This window comes from Schistocerca nitens, chromosome 2 (assembly GCF_023898315.1).
Source record: "Schistocerca nitens isolate TAMUIC-IGC-003100 chromosome 2, iqSchNite1.1, whole genome shotgun sequence".
Taxonomy (NCBI): domain Eukaryota; kingdom Metazoa; phylum Arthropoda; class Insecta; order Orthoptera; family Acrididae; genus Schistocerca; species Schistocerca nitens.
The window spans coordinates 546,042,693-546,066,808 of record NC_064615.1 but is presented as its reverse complement, the minus strand read 5'-3'; the positions used below and the strand labels follow the sequence as shown (position 1 = coordinate 546,066,808).

The 24,116-nt window shown below is 42.6% G+C and overlaps 1 protein-coding gene across 1 annotated transcript; it reads left to right on the top strand.

Moving 5' to 3' along the window:
- The first annotated feature begins 1,596 nt into the window (after positions 1–1,596).
- Positions 1,597–23,817, top strand: LOC126234484 (greglin-like). Its single transcript, XM_049943179.1, has 3 exons — positions 1,597–1,714; positions 16,545–16,745; positions 23,590–23,817. Exons 1-3 carry the CDS (start codon positions 1,687–1,689, stop codon positions 23,745–23,747), a joined length of 387 nt encoding a protein of 128 aa, XP_049799136.1. The 5' UTR covers positions 1,597–1,686; the 3' UTR covers positions 23,748–23,817.
- Positions 23,818–24,116: the final 299 nt, after the last annotated feature.

Here is a 24,116-nt window from a genome sequence, read left to right as displayed (position 1 = left end):
GTAGCCTATTCAGCAGTACTTTCAAATTCCGCCAGTCACCAATTTAAATATTAATAAATAATAACTGTACCGAAGTTATATTTGTGATTGTCGGATTCAGCAGCGGTGGACCAGCATTTGTTCACTTATGGCCTTACGCCACAACCTGTTGGCAGATAACGTTATGTAAGGTGGGTAACACGATAACGCTTACTCTTCAGAATTGTCAAAACTTTTGGCTCCACATCAGTTCCTATTAAGTAATACCGCATTGAATTCATTTATATACTGTTATGCTTGTCATTCAGAGCAAATTTTCTCATCCTGAGAACATGGAAAGAGCGATCTATGTTTTACTTGGGAAGAAACTTTCAGTAGCCCAGATCACATAAATTCCATTTCATTGTATACTGCGTGTTTTAAGAATTAACAAACCTGTCTGAATGCTACGTATGCGAACATTTCCAACTGCATGAAGTGCTTTTTAACTGTAAATGGGTTTTACTGTCGACAAACCTAAGTATAAGGTAATATATGAAGGGCTTATTTCAATAGTGGTACAAGTCTCTAACCTCCACTTTTCTGTCTATAACGCTTCTGAAAGTAAAGAGCCAAACAAACAGAAAGAAAGGTTCATCTCTAGAAAGAAGCCATATGCTTGAATATTTCTGGTATCTCAACTGCAGATTTTTCAGCGCTCATTTAACTTTAGGACTCTGTATCTCAATATGAACAAATATGGACTAGTACCACTATTGAAATAAGACCTTCACATTTTATCCACCACATGGAATGGGGTACCAGTTAACAACGGAACACGTTTTATAACAAAAACTTTTCGAAGATCATAAGAGGAGAGTAGCAATTTTCGAAGATCGTTGTAAACAAAGATTAATTTATGTGATCTAGACTACTGAATGTTCAAATGTGTATGAAATCTTATGGGACTTAACTGCTAAGGTCATCAGTCCCTAAGCTTACGCACTACTAAACCTAAATTATCCTACGGACAAACACACACACACCCATGCCCGAGGGAGGACTCGAACCTCCGGCAGGACCCTTGAATATTGAAATTTCTTTCCCAAGTTTGTCATTCAGGAATGCGTTCCTCGCTTTACTTATGTCACATCGTTTAATTGGTTGTTATTGCCAAGGCAATTACAATGCTTCATCGGCAACGAAAAGTAAAGTAAAATATTTCTGAATATAACTGTAGATGTACTGCAAACCTGTCCTTCCCCTAGTAGAGCACTCCTATAGACCTCACCTGCGTCACGTTAGTTCGAACACCTTTCCATTTTTGTACAATACATGTCCTCTTGTTAATTCGTTTAATTATATCTGTTATGAATTAAGAGAAACTGTGAAGTGTTGTGTAGTCACACTGACAAGATATGTCGACTTCTTAATCCGCTTCATTATATCCCCTATTGAATTACGGGAAGTTGTGATGTGTATTGTAATCTGAGTACTTGGCACCTTCTGACATACAGTATGAGGGATAAATGTAAGCCAGTATATCACAAAACCGGCCCTTTGACCTAACAAGGCAGCGGCAACACCGTCTGTTCACGACAAGCGACGTCTTTTGCAAGTGAGAGGTTATCTGCCTCGTGAGAAACAGCTTACGGTGAGGCTAGCAGCTGTTGCATAAAAGGAGCGACCTCTGCCTGATACCGAGCACGCTGCCGACAGCTGGACAAAATGAGGCTAGCACTGCTGTGTGTTGCAGGTAAGGTGAACGCTGCAGGTAATCTACCAGGTAGCAAGTTTTCTTCATTACCTGTATGTCTCATATCGGACAAGCTCGTCCAATAAGAAAAGGCGTGGTCTTGTCATCCGATCAAATTTTATGTTCTCGTTCTGTAAACAGCACTCAGTTAATAAAACTGTGAATAATTCTATAGTTCTGTAATGAATCCACCCTCAGCGTTAAACGTAATGCGATCTGCACGCTTTATCCACCTGAAATGAAATGCACAGACCCTTTGCCAACATGAAGATAGCTGAGTAGAGGATCGAACCACAAGTTGAAAAAGGTGTTTTCCTGCACTCAGTACAACCTAAATCGTTCCTACGCCCTCTGCCTCACACACACACACACACACACACACACACACACACACACACACACGCGCGCGCGCACGCACGCAGGTATATACTGTCAATACTCCGTTGTCGAGGTTGATGCAAATGTATTTTTTATTTACATAAACGTATGCCAAAAACGGATTATTCTGAGGCGTGCGATAAGTAAATCGTTCATAAAACTATTATTTAAAATAAAGGCTATTTTCATATGGGAAAAATCATTGCCTGAGGCCAACAATTATTTCTGTATAGAACTGCATATTAATTTCTAAAATTCTATCTGTTTGGAAGCTGACAATACATATAAAAAAAAGAAAATTTCCGCATTATCGTATAGTCATCAAAGATTTCGCATTGTGATTGACAGTTATCGATGAGATAATACGTAAAACAACCAAATCCTTCAGATTATCGAAATAGATGACAATGTACTCTCACGGATTTCAGCTAAGTATGATCTCAAATTTATGTTTAACAGAGGACGCCCCCTAGTAAAATCTCATACATGACTGTGTTAGCCCAACTATCTTTCATCACCGTTGTCAGTTCCCTTTTATCAGATTTTTCGCTTGTCGTCGATAAACACTATTTTTTTTCAGTTATCAGTCTTTTGAGTGGTTTGATGCCCCCCGCCACGAATTCCTCTCTCTCCTCAACCTCTTCATCTAAGACTATCACTTGCAAACGTCTGCCCTCAGTTATTGGCTGGTTGTATTCCAGTCTCTATCTTCCTCTACAGCTTTTGCCCTCTACAGCTCCCTAGACCATGGAAGGCTCCATGATATCTCAACAAGTGTACTATCATTCTGTCCCTTTTTTCTAGTGGGTGTATTTTGCGTATTCCTTTTCTTTCTGATCCTGCACAGAACCTCCTCACTCCCTACCTCATCCATCCATTTAATTTTCAACACTCGTCTGTAACACCACATATCAAATGCTTTAATTGTCTTCCGTTCCGGTTTTCCCACAGTACATGTTTCACTACCATACCACGCTGAACTCCAAACGTACATTCACAGAAATTTTTCCTCAGATGAATGCCTATGTTGATACTAGTCGATTTCTGTTGGCCAGTAATGTCCTTTTTGTCAGTGCTAGACCCCTTTTGTTTTCTTCCTTGCTCCGCCTGTCATTGGTTATTTTGCTTCCTATATAGTAGAATTTCTTAACTTCATTTTCACCTCGATGTTCAGTTTCTAGCTGTTCTCATTTCTCCTAGTTCCCATTAGTTTCGTCTATCTTCGGTTTACTCTCAGTCCATATTCAGTACTCATCAGACTGTTCATTCCATTCAGCAGAGGATATAATTCTCCTTTCTTTCACCGAGGGTAGCAATGTCACCAGCGAGCCGTACAATTGATATCCTTTCACCTTAAATTTTAATTCCACTCCTGTACACTACCCGTATCTCAGTACAGCATACCCCCATCCTCAGAATTTCGAACGTTATGCACCACTTGATATTATTGAACGCTTTTTCCAGTTCGACAGATCCTATGCACGTTCTTGAGTTTTCTATAGTCTTTCTTCCCTTCAACCGCAACGTCAGAATGGACTCTGTGGGTCCTTTAATTTACCTAAAGCCAAGCCAATCGCCATCTACTCATCCTCTATTCTCTTTTGCATTCATCGGTAGATTATTCTTTTCAACAACTTCGATGCATGAGTTTTTAAGCTGATTGTGCGATAATTCTCGCCCATGTTGACTCTTTTAATCTTCGAAATTGTGTGAGTGATCTGTTTCTGAAGGTCGGATAGTGTATCACCAGACTCATAAATTCGACTCACCAATGTGAAGAGTTGTTTTGTTGCTTCTTCCCGCAGTGAGTACAGAAAATCTGATGGAATATCGTCTATCCCTGCTGCCTCAATCTTAAGTTTTCCAAAGCTCTTTTAGATCTAAGTCAGAAATGACTCCTGTTTCTTCTCCCTTCTCGTTGGGCCCATCAGTGTACTCTTTCCACCTATCTGCTCTTTCTTCTGTATTTATTTGTGGAATTCCTGTTGTACTCAAAATTTTACCACCCTTGCCTTTAATTTTACCGAACGGCTAATCAGTCCTTCCTACAATATTGTCTTTTCCGATTTCTTCACTTTTTCACGCAGCAGATTCGTATAGGCTTCCATGTACTTTCTTTATTTCATTCCTTGCAACTTGTATTTCTGTATTCCTGGATTTCCCTGAACGTTTTTGTACTTTCTTCTTTCATCTATCAACTGAAGTATATTTTCGGTTACCCATGGTTTCTTCACAATTACCCTCATTGTACCTATGTTTTCCTTTCCATCTTTTGTGATTCCCTATTTTACAGATGTCCACTTCTCTTCAACGGTACTGCCTATTGAGCTATTGCTGTATCTATAGCCTTAGACAACTTCAATCGTTTCTCGTCATTGTCAGTATTTCCGTGTCCATCTTCTTTGCGGATTGATTCTTCTTCACTAAACCGTCAGGCTACTCTTTGTCACTAAGACATTGTGATCTGAATCTATATCTGTTCCTAGCACCAAGACGCATTCTCCCGTAACCCTTTCTTCTTCTCCTTCCCCTATGACCGCATTCCAGTCCCCATATAACTCAACATCTCATTTGCCTTTGTGTATTGAATTACTTGCTCAATACATCATATATTTTATCTCTCTCTACATTTTCAGCTTGTGACGTCAGCAAGTATACCAAAACTATTCTTGTCGGTGTTGGTTTGCTGTCAATTCTGATTATAACATCGTTATCATATGACAGCTTACAAAAACCTACTGTATGTCGTATCGTCCAACTCCCGTTATAACATATTCTGCCGCTGTTGACATAACCCTACACTCATCCGACCAGTAATTTTTGACTTTTTTCCATTTCTGTTCACCGATCCCCATTATCTCCAGACCGAGCCTTTGCAATTCCTTATCAGATCTTCTAGCTTCCCTGACATTTCAAGCCCAGACTCGTAGAACGTTAGGTTATTTCGTCTCCTTCTCATGTTCACCTCCCACTTGGCAGTCCCCGCCAGATGATCAGAATGGGGAACTGCCAATGGAGAGATCATCATGACAGATTTTCACTTACAGGCTACGTGTACTGCGTATACACATTATGTGTCGTTAGATCTTTAGTTTACATTGCCCTCTGCGTCCTCTAGCGATTGGCCATTGTTGATTCTTCCGCTTTTAGAGGCAGTTTCCTTCCCCATGCGCAAGGGAATGTCCTGAACCGCTGTCCGCTCATCCGCACTCTATAACAAGACCGTTGACGGAATGAGGGTGACTTCTTATGCCGGAAGTCTTCAGCCACCCATGTTGATTTTTATTCAGAATTTAAACGGTGGCGAGGTTCGAACCCTGTGACCGAGTGCATTTCAATTACAAATCAAAGACGTTACCCCATTTTTATCAGAGTGACAATCAAAAAACTTCAGAAAACCGTAGTGAAATCATCACGTTATATGTGCTGGAATAATGAGAAAAAATTGATTATAGAAACTGAATAATAAATAAAAAGAGAAAGGAAGAAAACCGAGGACGTAACCAACAAACTTACCCATCTCTAGTAATATTTAGCAAAACTTTAAATTTAGTTTTTTTGCGTTTTTAATATATATCTGGAAACTAAAAGCAGAAAGACGACATTGAATTATATTCTAAATATGCAAACTAAGCCTTCCGTGTAGAGAAAAATTCCAATTTGGATGCTAGTACGTACGCTCATGTGTATATATTCTTTATCTATACACATTATAAATTGGAGCGATACTGAGCCAAAGCACAAAGCAAAACAAACAGGATAACTAGGAGAGAACCAGCCGGAGAAAAGCTGGAGAGAACGGACTTAACAAGGGAAACACCTGTCATCAGGAAAATGAAGTTAACTGACACGTTCCCGACGAAAAACAAGAGTCAACATGTTGGTGAAGAGGTCTCGATTCGAGGCAAACGTTTCCAGGAAGCCGTGATCATGTACTGCCTGAAGGCCATGTGATCTTCCCCCTCGCCTTCCACGACACTGTTGCTACATTTTCGACCTTGGGAAGAAGGAAGAATTGGAACGCATTATGTTATCTGTAATGTATACAGTCTTAGAATATCGATCAAGGAAGGCCAATTGTGTACCAGTCCAAGACCAGTTTGTCATACGACCTCGGCAAATAAAACGATGTCGTATCGTGTATGTAGATATACAACGACTACATAAATTTGTCTCACTAAGTTCAATAAGGCAAAGTCTCTAGTTCGTTGGAATAAAGTCATTTACTGCCATATACCCCGAGGACGCTATACGCGTCGACAAAATCGGAAGACTGACATTGGACAAAACTGATTTGTTTGCGGTGATCTTCCCTCAACAAGGTTATTGCAAGGAACTCCTTCACAACAAGCCTTTAGGAGTTTCATGGCGAGAATGGTTTTCCATGAAATGTCAAGCCCATAAGCAACTCACCGCATGATAGAAGTCACGAATGTGTTTTAACTTGTAATTTATATCACCAGTATCAGTAGGTGGGTCAAGACTAGCAGGGCGGGCACAGAAAAAGAAATGGGACGTGAATGTGTCACTTTCTTGAGTTATCGTCAAAATATTATGGCGCTCATGCAGCATATGCATTTTCCTTCTTGTATCAGCCAGGCCCAACCCACCAGAGGAACGACGCTTCGACACCACCTCATACCGTAAGCGAACGGTATGTCGTTTCCCTAAGAAAGGAGCAAACAGCTGTGGTCGTTTCTTCGCCATCATCGAGGGAAGCGGATAAACTTGGGCTGCGTAATAAGCTTTGCATAAGACATTCGTATCCAGTTTTCGGACTTTGTGGAGCAGAGTAAGAGAACGCCTTTCATGTTGTAGTATCGCTCCCTGAATTTTGTCTGTAACATACTTCCAGTTAAGCGTCGTTATTTTGAGTTGATAGCGATCAATGATGATACCGTGAGATATATGCCTATCCACTGCATTAGCCCATGACACAACCGCGTCATCAAAACCTCACGATGTAAGAAGCCTGCATTTACCTTCATTAAGTAGTGCACCAGCACTCCGACAATGATTACAATTTTCAGTTGAGGTATATTCGCAGGATTGCGGAGTACAACCATGACGTCATCCGAGTCGGCACGAACAGCGATAGTCTCTCCGGAAAGCTTCCACCGTCTCACTGGGATGCAAGCATCCGAAGTAGGGGATCCAGGGGCAGCAAAAACTATGTCGTTGTCAGTGAGATTTCTTGAGCCACTCCCCGACGAATGTTTACTGGCGGCGTCAGCTGGACATTAACAACCACCGAAGCCGAAATATCCGTAACAGATTTGAGAGAATCTGCCGTGTGTCAACAGTAAAGCCAACAGTCACCAGATTGAGAGGCAAAAAGCTGTGATTAATAGGGTCAAATGTCATATCAGAATTCAGAAATCCAAGGACACAAGGGATGGACGTTACAGCAGCGACCGAAACTACTTCATGACACTCGCCTATATGAGTAAGAATGGTACGATCAGGTACACAGATTTGATGTTCTGCAACAATCGTCTCCACCAGAGTAGGGATCCACCTATTAAATGCCCTTAGCACAGTCTTATAATCAAAGTTTAACAAAGTATTTGGGCGAAAGCTATGAGGGCCAGTCGGGCCTGGGCGTTTCAGTAGCAAAACAATTTTCCCCAAATTGAATGAGGTCGGCACTATTCTCTCCAGAAAACTTTATTCAAAGGGCACGTAAAGGTAGCACCCGATATAGGCAAAAAGCGCATGCAAAATTCTTTGATAAGACCATTTAGACACGAGTATTCTTCAGAAGTCGATCCCACAATGAGTTTACAAACTTTCTCAAGCTCAAAGACAGCTAAGAGCATTTCCTTGTGTTCAGGTGTAATTGTCATATCCAAGGTGGTTACTAGTGGGTCGTAAAAGGTATCATTGGATGCATCGGCGTCGTAGATGCCTACATAGTATTGATGTGAGACACGAATTATATCAGCCTATGCTATTACGATACGTCCACCATTTGTCGTGATAGAATGAATTCAAGCGCACCGACGATGGGTCTGATCCCGAAGCAAATGACATAAGGAAGTCAGTTCTTCTGTCACCAATGAACATAGCTTGGAGCGCAGTTTCAAACCTTCCATTTGTATACTCCTCAAGGTCTACAATTTCGTCTTTTCAGGCCTAACAATCGCAGTTCGCAAAGGGACGTCATCCGCAGCATAAGGTACACGCAGGATAGAATAGTAAATTTCGAAAGTTCTCCGAAAGTCCCATGCTTTGGCAGCACAAAAAGGTATCAAAAGTTGCCTGAATCTTGTCTTTGCCAGTTGTATGCACCAGCCAAGGAAGCATGAGTACATCCCAGTGGACCGGAAAGTGCACTCCCACACGGATCTCTTCACCGAGGGAGGGATCAGCTATCTGAGCGACGATTAACATCGACAGAGTGAGAAACAGTTTGAGCGGTTTCCGTGAACGATTGAGAGTTGCAGTCGCAGCGCAGTGATTTGTAGAGGCAGCAGGGATGACATGAACAAGAAGAATACTATCGCGCAGGCAGTCCGATAAGTAAAACATGCCTAATGTGCTACTAAAAGTGGCAGTAAAGTCGATAAATTTAACTACCGGCGGCGGCTATTGCATATCCAGAGGTTTTTCAGGCTTAAGGACCACTTCATGTAATTCATGACAGAAACTAAAATTTGGAGAGTGATCTGTCGGATACAACAAACAGTTAGAACCACCGTTCATCAGGATACCAGGAGCACTCTTACTCACCAGATAGACAATTTTCTGTTTATAAAAAAGCGAACGGTCCACTGTGCGACCATAGCCAGACGAAGCCTATAAAAGAACCAAGGTAAGATTAAAAAGTTGACAACCTATGCCCTGCCAGAATTTAATATTTCCACCTTAGCAATAGGAACGCCTTCAAGAAAGAATAAGGGGGTCTCCATAGAATATTTTGGAGCTGCGTTAAAGATCTTATGATAAGGAGAAAAGCCTAAATTAGACCGGTAAGAATACTATGTCCACAATGAACTGACGCAGCGAAACCACTCGCAGTTCTGATTCCACACGACTAACGTTTAACGAAAGGAACGTGAAGGCTTGGATAATTGATCACCGTTGTACAGAGATGTGCATAGCTGAGCTTCAAGGCCCATTGCAGAGTCCAGAAATTGATCAGATATCGGGAGACCATACCCCAGTGTTCGGAATCTTTTTTCTTAGATTTCTTACGTGCCACTGCACTGTCAAAATGCATATGCTGTTTCTGTCGGCTACGTGACATGATGACCTCTGCAGACGGAGGTGTGGGCACAGCTTCTTGCGCCTCAGAGCAAGGGAATGTAAAGTAGGTCTAGTCACTAATGCCGAAGCATTCTGTGAAATCACCAAAGAAATAGGTGATACTTTGTCGCAAATTTTGTTCTGCTCTGGAGTTACTATTGACACGTCTCAAACTGTACCGTAAAACAAAAAGACAAAGGGGGCGATCTCGCTCTCTGTCCACACACAGTCAGCTCGGAAGGAGCCACTTCGCGAGCTGGAGGGATTCTGAAGGTAACTTTTTCGGCGTCACCGTACCACGGAAGGGGGATATCGTATCGTTGAGACGAGCAGTGGACAAAGTCGATGCGGAGGAGGTTGGCCAGTAGAAGCCAATTCTCAACCTCGCCATCGTGAGTGCGACGTCGCTTGTTTCTCACTGTTGCAGGTTATCCTGGGGCCACAGGATTCCGATCCTGTGGCGCAGATAAAGGCAAAAATTCATTTACACGACTATCGGCATTGTCTTTTCAGTCAGTATGATCTGAAGCAGAAGCAGGTCCGATTTCTACAATAGAAGGAACAAGATCAGCAACTGTTAATTTTCGACGTTGCACTATTGAAGCCTTTAATATTAACACCCTCAGGGGCAGTTAGGCCGAACGTGCCCCTTTCATTGCATCATAATCATATTCCCTGTCGACCAGTATACATTACAAGAACGAACAACGTACTTGATAAATGTGATGGAATATTGCCTTTTTACACGGGACGAATTCCAGCTTAACACTGTAATCTGTGGTGAGTAGACCAACGTTCACGACGACGTTTTTCATATTACCGTAAGGAGTCCTTTAGAAAGTTGTCATCTACCTCCGGCGGAGAGTGGGGGGGGGGGGGGGGGGGTGAACGCTCGAACATTGGTACAGTCAATTTCAGTATCTGCGAGTGAGACCAAACTAATGGAATTATCGCGAAGCTTGAACGGGACTTGACAACCATGTCACGACAGTAATCTTGTACCGTGAAGAGGATCTGTAAATTTCACATAAAATACATACCCGTCTGCCTCAAAATAAGCGGCGTGCACCTGATCAGAGTTCACATGAATTGTTTTAACAAGCCTATCAGGGATTTCTAGAGACCCGGGTTGCGCTTATCGCATTGTTTTATCGGAAGTAAAGCTTACAGTACATTTTCATGGAATGCACGTGGAAACCATGGTAGCCATAAATGAGCGGCCAACGCCGACGTACACAAATAAAGAATAAGGGAGAGTGCAGATGTTATGAGTCACACGACAAACAAAACAACTCTAACGAGGATAAATTCACCCAAACGACGCTGCAGCAAGTGACATAAAAAATGAACCTTCGCGCTCGAAGTGGAACTGTATCCCTCGAACACGGGCTGCCGGCCGCAGTGACCGAGCGGTTCTAGGCGCTACAGTCTGGAGCCGCGCGACCGCTACGGTCGCAGGTTCGAATCCTGCATCGGGCATGGATGTGTGTGATGGCCTTAGGTTAGTTAGGTTTAAGTAGTTCTAAGTACTAGGGGACTGATGACCTCAGAAGTTAAGTCCCATAGTACTCAGAGCCATTTGAACCATTTTGAACACGGGCTCTGCCGCCATTGCGCCGAATGGACGAATACTGTTGCTTTAGCGCCGAGTCATCGCTACCAAATAATGCGGAAATTTTTCCAGCTATCGCGTAAACAACCTACAGCACTTTGGCTAAACTCACTGCAGCAAATGATTGAAATAGTCTCTCCTAGTCCTTTAACAAATGCAAAATCTCCGCACTAACACAGATCGTCTTGAGACAAAATTAAATAAAATTTATGTGAAATCCTAAGGGACCAAACTGCTGAGGTCATCGGTCCATAGCTTTACACACTACTTAAACTAAGTTATACTAAGAACAACACACATCACGACCGAGGGAGGACTGGAATCTCCGACGGGAGTGGCCTCGCGGTCCGTGACATGGAGCCTCAAACTACGCGACCACTCCGCGCGGCTGTTCAGACAAAACCATTCTAAACACGATACAGAACTTCTCCATATATGGCAGAAGGCACGTTATCAATGCTGAAAATTGCTCTTTCATTCGGCAGTTTCATTTCTTCCCCTTATTTTTTGCTCTTAATAGGTCGCGATGGTCACTCTGAAATTCTTTGCGCGATTCTATTTTACTTACCTTCGACTGATTGACATAAGCTCCTTGAGCAACCTCTTTGCATCCACTAAAGCGATTTCGACGAATGGGAAGCGTCCCCAGATTAACCGCTATGATGTAACCCTGTTTGAAACAGTGTTCACAATCCTAAAGCCTGCTGACATATGTGGAGGACTTCGGACTCGTGTTCCGACTTGAAACGAAGATGGTTTTATCTGAAGACGATCTGTACTTGTGCGGAAATTAGACAATGATTAGAAGCCTAGGAGAGACCATTTCAATTACATGCATTAGTGAGGTCAGGCAAACTGTTGTAGGTTATTTAAGGGGCTCCGGAAAGGCTCAAAATAATGAAAAGTTCAATTTTTACTTTTTTGCGTTTTCTGAATCTGCAGACTATTACCTTTTAATAGATATATATTTTTTCAATTCCGAAGACTACAACTATTTTTAAATTTTTTTTGAAATGTGTTCTACATGGGCGTGACCCACTGTGGCGCTGTTAAACTGCTGTCAAATGGTGTTATTATTAACGTCCGTGTCCATCAGGTTCATTTTAGTGATGTGAGATAAAGTATGTGTTGTGGCTAACCTGTGATGGTTCAATATATATCGCTGATGTGATTGTCGATTGTTTCATGTTTATTTACTCTGTCGTTATCTCTAAAATATTCGTAATTAATTCTGTTTCTTGAGTCTCTGTTTTGTTGAAGTATAATAATGAGTAAAAGTAAAGTTATTAGAAATCCTCTGAAGGCTTTTAAGAAAAGGAGAAATGTTGGAAAGCCAAAGGTATTCAGAAATATGGGAATGAAGATAGGTTCTAACATGGTACGAGCGATGCTTGCTTTAGACAAGGAACGCCTTCGGGCTGCAGACAGGGCTGTAAAGAGTCTAGAAATACAAGCAAGAGTAAACAGGAGGAGGAACAAGAGGAAGCTGGAGGAGGAGTTTGCCGAGGATGAAGATAATCCATCCTATGGACCTGGAATGCATTAAAAAGTTAATCCAATCTTTGTCGCTCGATTCCCAAAACTTTTGTTTTCTCATATTAATTACATGTTTTCTAAGGATCTTCCAAACATATTTGTTTCAAACTTTCAGTAAATGTTACACAGTACCTTCTGCATAATTTAACACAGCCTTTTTCCAAAAAACTGTATATTTTTTAATATATAAATAAAAAATTGCAAAAAAATGTTGTGAATTTTCATTACAATTGAAAAAAAATCATCTTTAATAACTGAACTAAAATTTTGTAAAATCCCTGTGTTAAGTTGTAGCCCATATTCCAATAAATAATCTGTAAAAAGTTCAACTTCCTACCTCAAATACTTTGTGAGGAAAGATGTAATTTATAAGCGTTATTTTAACATTGCAAGTATAGGGCGTTCCTGAGCCCCTTAAGCGAATGCTGGTAAGATTTCTGCATCATTTGGTCAATATCACTTAGCGCTTACGCAACAGTATTCCTCCATCCGAGCAACGGAAGCTCGTAGATTGTTCAAACTTGAATAAATACAAGCTAATTACTGCGACATAAATGACCTTTTGACTCCATCGTTCTTTAGATTCTTAAATTATCAGTGAGTTATTACTTTGTTTCATGTCAGGTACCGCAATTTTAGTATCCCGACTACCGTGAAACTAAATTTTATACCTGCTATGTATGTATAGGCCGCCAAAAAGCTCCTGTTAGTAGATCAAAAGTTACTGATTATTTAAAATTCTAGTAAAATGTTTGTCCACTTCCTATGGTAGACCCAGAAAAAAAAGTTCACCTCGGAACAATTTGTGTTACAAGTAGACACTGGACAGCGCACCCATATTAGACGTGACTTAGGTTATCATTAAGCACAGTAGACTATGGGAATTCAGTAAACAGGGTCAAGGCACTTCGGGGTGCCTGCTCCACCCCTCCCCCAACACAGGCACACTTATGTAAGCAATCGGGTCGTGCTTTAACCTCTGCGCTTATTGACATCGCTAGTGTGAGTCGTAAACACATAGGTAACAATGGCTTGCGTGGTTGAGTCATTGCAATATGCGGATCGCCAAACGTCGTCGAATTACCTATACAGATCTGCAACTTTGTTAAACATTAGAATGGAAGAGAGAGATTCGCTATAACTAGACTATGTGATAGTCATTTCATTTATGACGAGGCAAAAGTGTTGAGAAGAAGATTAACCTGTAATGTTTGGATACATTATTGCTAACGACCTGCCTGACACAGTAAAGTGGTTAAAATATCTAAGCCTGACACTGAAGAGCGATACGAGGTGAAACCAGCATGTGAGAACCTTGGTAGGGTAGGGAGAATTTTAGGAAAGAGTGGTTCACTTTTAAAGGAGACCACATATAGGACGCTGGTGCGGTCTATTCTTGATTACTTCTCGGGTGTTTAGGATCCGTACGAGGACGCGTTAAGAAAGATTTCGAAGTAATTCAGAGGCGTGCTGCTAGATTTGTTACCGGTAGGTTCGAAAAATACGTGATTGTTACGGAGATGCTTCGGGTACTCAAATGGGAATCCCTGGAGAGAAGGTGCCATTCTTTTCGAGAAAAACTGTTGAGAAAATTTAGAGAACCGGCATTGGAAGCTGACTGCCGGAAGATTCTACTGCCGCCAACATACATTGCGGGTAGAACCACGAAGATAAGACACGAGAAATTAGGGCTCATACGGAGGCATACAGTCGTTTCTCCCTCGCTCTATTTGCGAGTGAAACAGGGGAGGAAATGACAAATAATGATACAGGCTACCATCCGCCACGAACAGCATGGTGGCTTGCGGAGTATCTATGTAGACGTAGATGTAGATGTAGGTGCTGTGCAAGTATCGCAGCCTCCCATGCTGCCCATGGTGCGCGAAGTGCTACGCATGTCCTCACGAATTTTTTCCAAATGGTTGGATTGGACGCAGAGGACCTGTACCTAGCCCGACCCGTTCCCCGGATTTTATGCTGTTGACTTTTTCTGAGGGTAAAGCTGAAAGACGCTGTTTAGAAGGACATACCAACTACACCCGATGATATTCAACACCGTAATACTGATACCTGGTTGGACATTTCCGCTGAAACGCTAGCAAGTCGCAGAGGTCGTTTCTTACCTCAGTGGAAGCGTGTTTTGGCGCTGCCGGTGATCAATTTGAACATAAGCTGCGATGGTGAACTGTTTAATTGCTGGTCAAAATCCTCATAACTGTGCACTTGTGTTGTTCTTTAGTGTGTGCTACCACAGGTATTGTACAAGTGTCGGTGCGGGAATGTTTCAATATACGATAACTCGTAAGCGTCTCGCTCTAAAACTCTGCAACGTACACAACTGACATTTTAATTTACGTGGATTTTAATCTTTTAATGTCAATAGGGGCTGTTCCATTTAAAAAAGCATTCTGAATATAATCACAATCAGTTTGGTGGTTAACAATAAGAGCCCCTAACTATCAAACCCTTCTGTGAAACCCGCAAATGAGTAGCACTTTCAATTTCCAGAATATTTGCTTTGTAAGTTTTAGGTTATTCATCCTATATATAAAACACAGTCACTGTTTGTTACTTATATACAACAGTGCACGTATTGCAAATGGTCGCCATAATCATCGAATGTGCACGGATAGCCGAAGTGGTTAACGAGGTTGGCGGTAAACGGGATATCAGAGTTCATGTTCTGGTTCGGCACAGTTCTTCATATGTCACTCATCTGTAATTAATTTACAGCTAATACGTCTTACTTCAGGGAATCTGCAGTAAAGAAAAGGACATCATATTCACCGTTCATTGTAGAGGTAATTGCGTTTAAGGTCTCAGTTTTGGTATTTGGGCGATCATCAAGTCGTACAGCAGAGCATTTAGCTTCTGCACATGTCACACTTTAAAATACTGCGGTATTTATAGGTTACTTGTCGTCGTCAGAACCGTGACTGTAACGTGTATACAGTTCAGACATGTGCTGAAACAAATTCTTTTGCAGTGCTGCTTAATAATGGCCCAAAGTCCAAAACTGCAATAGTGAAATAAATAATTTCTACACTTCAACGGGGGAGATGACTTCTCTTACAAAATTCTACGTGACTGTTAACCCTGACAATGAGATTTTAATTTCGATCTACAAAATATGTTTTGATTGTGATGGTTTACATATTCCTTTGAAATTAAGAATTAATTAGTGCAATGAGGGGAAACATCGTCATTAGCACAGACACCATAACCAGAGAGCTAATCCTTCTTATGCGTCACTACTCAGTGCCTTGTATTTAGAAAACCTTATTTTTCAGTTACATTGGATTATGGTATTGTGTGTGTGTGTGTGTGTGTGTGTGTGTGTGTGTGTGTGTATGTGTTTGTGAGTTTGTCTGAATCACTCCTGCCTCTCAGCATTCCGAAAGAGATTCCGTTTCACAAATTTTTTGTGGGAAACGGTATTAGTTCCCCCACCAAATGGTGAGACGGGCCTGCGGAAATTCTGACTGGGCACTGACTTTACGTTTGGTCGACGACTCGTAATTACAGGAAGGTGTCTTCCTCGAGTGTACCCATATAGTACGGTATTGATGAGACTGGACGTGTGCAACAGCGGACACGTAAGGAGAGAGACGGCGTGGGGGTATGACTGAACGTCTAGCAGGGCATGCTGGAAAGACACCTATTAAAGATGTGTTATCATTATCCAGAAGTGAAGTCAACAAGAGTATCCCCGCAGAAGGCAGGGGGCAGTGGTAATCCCATTTCAGTCATATCTTGTCATGAGGCAGGCGGATTGTAAAGAAACTGCCCTGTCTCCCTCGATTCTTCCAAACATAGAGAGATATTGTTATGAAGGTGGTGACTTTTCCATTTGTTGTGGAGTTAACTAAAAGTATACTTACGGTTTAGCAGGAAAGTGATTTTGAAACTGCCGTAAATTTCTATGCGTTGTCAACGCGGGTTTTACCTTACGTGAATCGTACGTCAATCACACACCTCAGTGCAGTTCTTATATTTGTTGTGGTGCGTCCATCACTGACCAGATGTCAGCCTGATGCCTTCCGGTGTTTACCGCAGCCCTGGGACTGCTGTCCGCCTCCAGCGCCGACCGCAGCGAGGAGTCGGGCGCTGCCAGCGCGGAGCCCACGGAGGAGCCGTGCCCCGACACCTGCCCCTCTGTCCACCGGCCCGTCTGCGCGGAGAGCGGCTGGCCGCGGGACACCATCTGGTTCACCAACTCCTGCTTCAAGCGCATGTGCGAGTGCCGTTTGGGAAAGTGTGAGTGTCTTGGAACTTCACAACACCAACAATACCATCACAGAATCAAAGTGTTCACAGCTGGTTAGAAATTTTAAATTCTACCTTCTCTTATTTACTGTGGCCATGCACGAGAGATAATACGAAACAACTTTCTTTTTAGTTCTCAACTTCAGATAATGCACAGTCTGCAACTGAAAGCTGCACTTGACCCGCAGGGACAGACAAGGACCAACTTCCAATACCCTCAAAACGTACAGAAGAAGTACAGGCACTCCCAAATTTTGAATCATACGAGTACAATAAAACTGCGTCGGATTCTACCGAAAATCCAACAGTGTTTGGCACCAAGAGAAATACACGATACTTATCTGCAATACTGGAAATGGTATTGCGACTCCTGCTTACCGTCATTACAAAGGACTTGATGTAAGAAAAAGATTCAAGCAGTCGACTGTTTACCACTTTTTCAATGATTTCTAAAACTGATAGTTAATTGCAGAAAATTAAACGAAAGAAAGTTCATTACAGAAGTTAAAAGTTTAATTTACGCCGCAGTCGCATGGAATTTATGAAATGGCAATGTTCTCGTATGGCGACTGTCTTAGATATAATAATCGCTACTAGACAAAAGGTCCGCCAGTTACGTAAAGAATATCTTGTAATTTTATCTGCAACCACAGCTACTATAATGCAAGCGCTATATTTTGGCTCTTTTAAATGGTGAGTATTTTGAACTATGGTTGCGTAAGACACCGATAGAGGTCGAACCTCAACAACCACTGCCAACCATAGCAAACAATTGCACTGTAGGTATTGTAAAATGTTTTCTGTGCTCCTGTTTAATTTGTCTTGTACATTACTTGTTTTTCTTATTTTGAAATGAGTAGGAGACTAACCCTTGTGCATAAAGCGATTGGGATGTGACTCTCACCACAGAAAAATGAATCAGCGATCCCTATCAGCGTTATGTCGGTTCTGCTTTCGTGGAAACACAGAACGCAGACGTACGATGGCAGCCCGGCGAGTGGGAGGCGGGGCTTATTGCCCCTCACCGCTCCTATACGCACGGGCAATCAAAGTTCTCGTTTGTCTACTGTATCGGTCAACTGCCACGAATACTATCTGCATAATACAAAAGCTGCAAAAGCAATTGATGAGCAATACGATAAACGATATATTCAGTTACCCATTTTAGATTGTAGCCATTTTCAAGTGAAGTGTCTTAGCATAACACGAAAGAACAGACCTATTAAACATTTGACATCGTGAACTCCGTGCTCAATACGGGCTAATTTAATAGGTCAACCGCATCTTAGCTAGTAAGGATGTGAAATATTGAACACATCCTTTTTGGTGTGTGAAACGTCCAAAGGCTTTTAGAACCCACTTAGAAAAGGCTGCACATCGAAATAGACGGTGGAATACGTAGGGACCTCAGAAAGTAAATTACGTATGCCATCCCACGCTAAAACCATTACACAAAAAGAGAGGCGCATTGTCAGAAGAGAGTAAATGTAACTGCTTTCCTGCAGACAGTTCTATTGCGGTACTGACGACAGATGCATCAGACTGCGCGATTGAAATGTCGCGACAACTGAACTATCCTCCAGAGATGAAATACGAAGGATCATTCGATTCTTGAGGGTAGTATAAATTTTACACTTCATGGCGGTATTTAGACCAATGTCGCGTCCGTCAGTAATGAATTGCCAAGAATCTGATGAAGGCGCACAGATGTAGGTATTACTAATCTATCTTGAAATCCATTTGTGCACCACGCGATTTTCTTATTTTCGGCAAGCTGAAAGAGCAAATTCACTAGATTTTCCAACGATCAGGACGTTCACATAGCGGTTTTCGAATGGCTCCGTCACCAAGCAGCGGATTTCTATCGTCGACTTACTGACCTGCTGCTAGATTGTATGGACCACTGATAACAGAGACTTGGTAACTATGTTGGAAAATAGTGTCCTGTATCAGTGTCAAGTGTCATTTTGGAGTGTAGTGAAGCATTCAACGCCGGCCGCGGTGGCCGAGCTGTTCTAGGCGCTCAGTCGGGAACCGCGCGACTGCTACGGTCGCAGGTTCGAATCCTGCCTCGGGCATGGATGTTTGTGATGTCCTTAGGTTAGTTTAAGTAGTTCTAAGTTCTAGGGGATTGATGACCACAGATGTTAAGTCCCATAGTGCTCAGAGCCATGTTGAAGTATTCAATAAAAGTTACTTCGACAGTCCTAACAACGTCTAACTTCTCGAAGACCTCTCGTAAACTGCTTAACATACCTCGAGAAACAGTCTAGTGAAATTTCATTCATTACAAAATTTCGTACTGCCATTAAATATATCAAAAATTCTTGTCTCCTGTACCCTTAACAATGGGCTGAAAGGTACTAACATACAATGGTAAGGCGAAACTTCAAGACCGCTTCCTTCATAGAGTATTTCTTCGTCTTTGGAAGGCAATACAGAAGCAATATTGCATGACGTGGGCTCTACATTTCCCTGTTAGGTTTTCGAAAACAAGTTGCTCCGGATGTTTAAGATTATGGGCTACTGATGTGTGATCACGGCGCCCCCTTGCGTCTTAGCGTGCGCCATCGAGAACAGGTCAAGGGAATGTGATGGCCTAGTCATCAACTATCATGCTCCTCAAACCACTGTATCACGAAGTTCATAGGCTCCCACGGCCAGTACAAAATCATTTCGACCAGTACGCCGCGACATTATGGCCCAATAAAAAGTGAAAATGCCACCGATTCATTTCATTGCGGATAACTGCTCAATGACTCTGATGGAGACCGTTCTAAAATTGGTACAAACGTCGGCGTTTTTGTTATTTTAGTGTTTCATAATGGCGCGTCTGAGTACCCAAATCACTCTATAAACATTTTTATCACAGTTTTGGGCTTTTGACACCTACCGTGACCTGATGGAACGTATCACTGCCGTCGCAGACAACATCAAACACGACAGAGTGCAAGTGGCCTGCAGTAAGGCCGACGTGGCCCCAACCCTTCGATGATTACTGCCACAGGTCACATGAAAGCCCGGGTAAATGTCCTCCATAGCAGCATACTGCCCGTATAGGCCTGCACCTGAGGCGCGATGCAGGTTTCGGGTAGCCGCTCGCCTGGATTGCGGTGTATCCGGACACGACCGTCGACCAAGTGTATCAAGAAAGGCGATTCATGCGACCAAGCGACACGTTTCCAGTAACTCACAGCCAAGTCTCGATGATCCACAGCAATCATAATGTCGATATCGGTATGTGAACATGGAAATACGTAGGGCTCACCTGATGCAAAGCTACATGTTGATAAATGTTCGCTGAAGGTGTACTCCGAAATACTTGAGCCTGCTGTGTGGTCAGATATGCCACAGTAGACCGTCTATCCTGCTGCACAGAGCGGGCAAATCTCCGACCTTACAATCCGTCCAGCACTTTCCTTAGTGGCTCACGAAAGTACACTCTAAGAAATACGACGCACTACGAGGGGATTACCCGAATGGTACGAAAATCGGTATTGGTGATGTAAATGTACAGAGAAACAAATGATTCAGATTCAGAAAAATTACATAATTTATTCAACAGAAAAAGCTTCATAAACTGAGCAAATCAATGACGAATTGGTCCATCTCTCGCCCTTATGCAAGCAGCTATCCAGCTTTGCAGTGATTGACAGAGTTACTGGATATCGCGCCGAATTTTGTCCAATTGGCACATTATATCGAGCTGCTTGGAGGGTCCTGTCCATAATGCTCCGGAAAACTTGCTGGCGAAGGTATGGTTTGGCAAGCACGAAGAAAAGCAGGAGAAACTCTCGCCGTGTGATGGTGTGTATTAGCTTGCTGAAATCTAAGGCCAGGATCGATTACGGTGACGGAGACCAGAATGGGGCACAGAATATCGTCGACGTATCGCTGTGCATTAAGGGTGAAGCTGATGTCAACCAAAGGGTTCCTGCTAAGGAAAGATATGGCAACCCGGATGATCACTAATGGTTGTCGGACCATACAATGGCCGACGGTCCGATTGGTATCCCACTGCTGTCCAGGACATCTTGAGACACATTTGCGCTGGTCATCGGGGCTCAGTACGGAGCGGGGCTCAACACTGATGTAAATTCTACTCCAGTAAAAGATATTCAAGGCCGAAGAATCGACTGCAAACGCGTCGTACACTGGTGGTCCTCTAACTTTCTGCATGGTGTCTGTTTGTTCTATGTCGTGCCTACCTACCACTTTCGCGCAACGACGCTCTGAGCGTGTTATTTTGGGAATTGACTAGTTTGAACCTGGAACCTGTTGCTGGTAAGGAGACGCCAGACCACACATGACATGTAGAGTTCAGAAGAGTTCAGTGAGACTAGCGATGACATAACCAAATACTTAATGATTTCAGCATCAGCTCCACTGCACTCCCTGCAAAAGAATCTTAATACTAACTAAATTTAGTGGAAGGGATTGAAGGCTTTCCTATTTTTAGTTAGCTGTTAAAATAATGTCGAAAAAGCAGTTAAGTTTACCAATGGAAATATTATTCTACTCACAAAACATTGTTTATAAATTGCACTATTTATAAAAGGAAATATTTTAATACGGGATGATAAAAACCAACTGCGTTCAACAGAAATGTGAACGATTATTCCCTGAATGGGTTTCCAAGTTCTACAATGGATCAAAGGATGACTTATGCCATATCACGTCTATAATCTAGATTTAAGCTTTCACAAAAGAGAAAACTATCAAAATGGTCTACAGTGACCCTCAATTATCTTTAATTACTTATCTAACTTGTCCTAAATTACAGTGGCTGATGTGGCTTCTCAATAATTATATAACAGAAAAATCATCGCGTTTCAGATTTTAACTTACGTAGCAAATGTGAATACCATGAGCTTTAATTGACGGTCGACACTAGTATTACGCAAAACGGGGATGTAAGAGATGAGACTTTTGCAGTTCTAAGTGAAGCTTTATGCGCTCAAAAATGCGACATCGCTTGCGTTCATTACCTTGTCGGTGTTTGTCAGGGGGCGGCGGCCGGCGCTGCTCCATACAGCTCGCCGTCTCGGAAGCAACTCGGTCCTAACTTCTCCTCACTACAATTTTCCGAAGTTGGTTAAAAAAAACTATCTGGCTGTGTTTTCATCTGACCAATCAGGGTCTCAATGTTAACCTTAAGCTCCGCCTACAAAAATTCTGTCTATCCAATGAGAAACGTTATACTTCTCGTGGTGGGGCAATGTTTTTAAAGTTTGCAACGTAACAGAGACGCGAAAAAGTCTCACGCTAAAAGTAGCAGCTGGTGTGGCCCTTTTAGTGTTATCGTAAGATCTATACTGTTCTTCTGGAGGGCTCTATCTTTTAACATGGGCCGGGGGGATGGTCCTGGTGGTTACCTTTCGTGGTGGGGCAATGTTTTTAACGTTTGCAACTTAACAGAGACGCGAAAAAGTCTCACGCTAAAACTTGCGGCTGGTGTGGCCCTTTTAGTGTTATCGTAAGATCTACACTGTTCTTCTGGAGGGCTCTAGCTTTTAACATGGGCTGGGGGGTGGTCCTGGTGGTTAGCTGGCGACGTGGGTGTCCATCCCTTGTCGTAGGGCTTTCTAGCTTAACACGGTTCTTCTCTCGGCTTCTTTTCTCGTTTCTCCCCTCGGAACTGCGTCTGTCTCACGGTGGGAAGGTATGACATGCATTTAGGCATTCTTGTGTTAGTCTGTGGTATTCGATTTGCTCACTCGTTACTCGTATTACTTTAGTTAATTTAATGCGACGATTTATTCGGAGCTATGTGACATACTACTGGATTTGCTTATTATGTCAGGGTTTTCATGTAAGTTGTTGGATTTGCCTGACACCTTACAGTCCAACAACCACTGGTGATGGTTTTGGGTGCCATACCGTTTCGTAGCAGGAAACTTTTGGTTGTCTTCCACGTCATCCCTACAGCACAGTGGTACGTCAACGATGTACTACACCCCTTTTTTGGTACCTAATGGTAAGCCAACCTAGGCTCACACTTATGCAGGATAATGCCCGCCAGCACACGGCGAGAGTTTGTGCTGCTCGTCTTCGTGCTTGACAAACCGTGTCTTGACCGTAAAGGTCGCCGGGTTTCTCTCCAATTGACTACTTTTTGAACGTTACAGATCGGACCCTCCAACCAGCACTGGATTTTGACCACCTAAGCTGCCATTTGGACAGAATTTGTCACAATATTTCTCAGAAGGACATCCCACAATTCGGTCAATGAATGCCAAACCGAATAACTGGTTTCATAAGGGCCAGAGATTGACCAACACGTAATTGACTTGCTCAATGTGTGAAGCACGTTCTCTTCAATACATGGTCAAAGTTTTCAGAAACTGTAATCATTTTCTTGTCTGTACATGTACATCTACGGATGTGCGCCGGATTATTCCTTTGTGGTGTATCGTTCATTTGTCTTAGGGGGTAGCATCCTAACAGCTGATTAGTTTAGCTGTTTCCGATAGGCACGTTCACTGGTGCCTGGCCATAAATGTCAAGTGGCTTACGCCAGTGTGTTTCCCTATTTCCGCCCCGTATCTTTGCTTGAATGATTTTCCAGTAGTCTCTACCCCTGCGGCACAACCAGTTTGGTGATGGTGAGTGTTACTGATTTGTTCAACACTCCACAGAAGAATTAATGAACTCTTACTTCTGGAGTTCAGTAATGTTTTTGTTGTCTAGTGCACGATGCGAATTGTATGGAAAGAAGATGGGTGATATGAATGGGGGCGAAGTCCTCCTTAGGATATCTAGCTTTAAATTGATATTACTTTTATTTCTTTGATTTCGGTAAATTTGCCTGACATGTGGCCCGCTTTCGTTTCAGCGCTGACCGTGCGGGAGAAGAGCGTGTGCCGCCAGCGGGACGCGCAGTGGGACCTGTGCCCCATGTACCCTCCAGTCATCCCGCCCCGCTCCCTCAGCTGGAAACATAAGTTGCTGGAGCGACAGCAAAACAGCGACGAAGCTTACTCGTCAGAGTAGCTCACCCGCTCCAACCGCCACATCCATCACGAAGCCATGATACTGATTCGTTCAACTCTCCACAGAAGAATTGAAGGACTCTTACTTCTGTAGTTCAATAAATACCAAATTTAAATGAAATAACGTCTGTTCTGTAGTAATTTGTTTTAGAAACACTTTTTTAGCTACAACTCTACCTCAAAACAGCCGTGGAATCCTTTAATACAATTCTCTGTACTGTCTGTAGCTAGTAACAAAATATTACAATGTTCCTCATGTATATCCGACATTACTCTGACTGTAGAAACGCAATCACTGAATGTACCTCAAGATGGGCTGCTTAGTAACGATACTACAAGCATCCTCGAGCGTCAGTGGAACAAACATGTG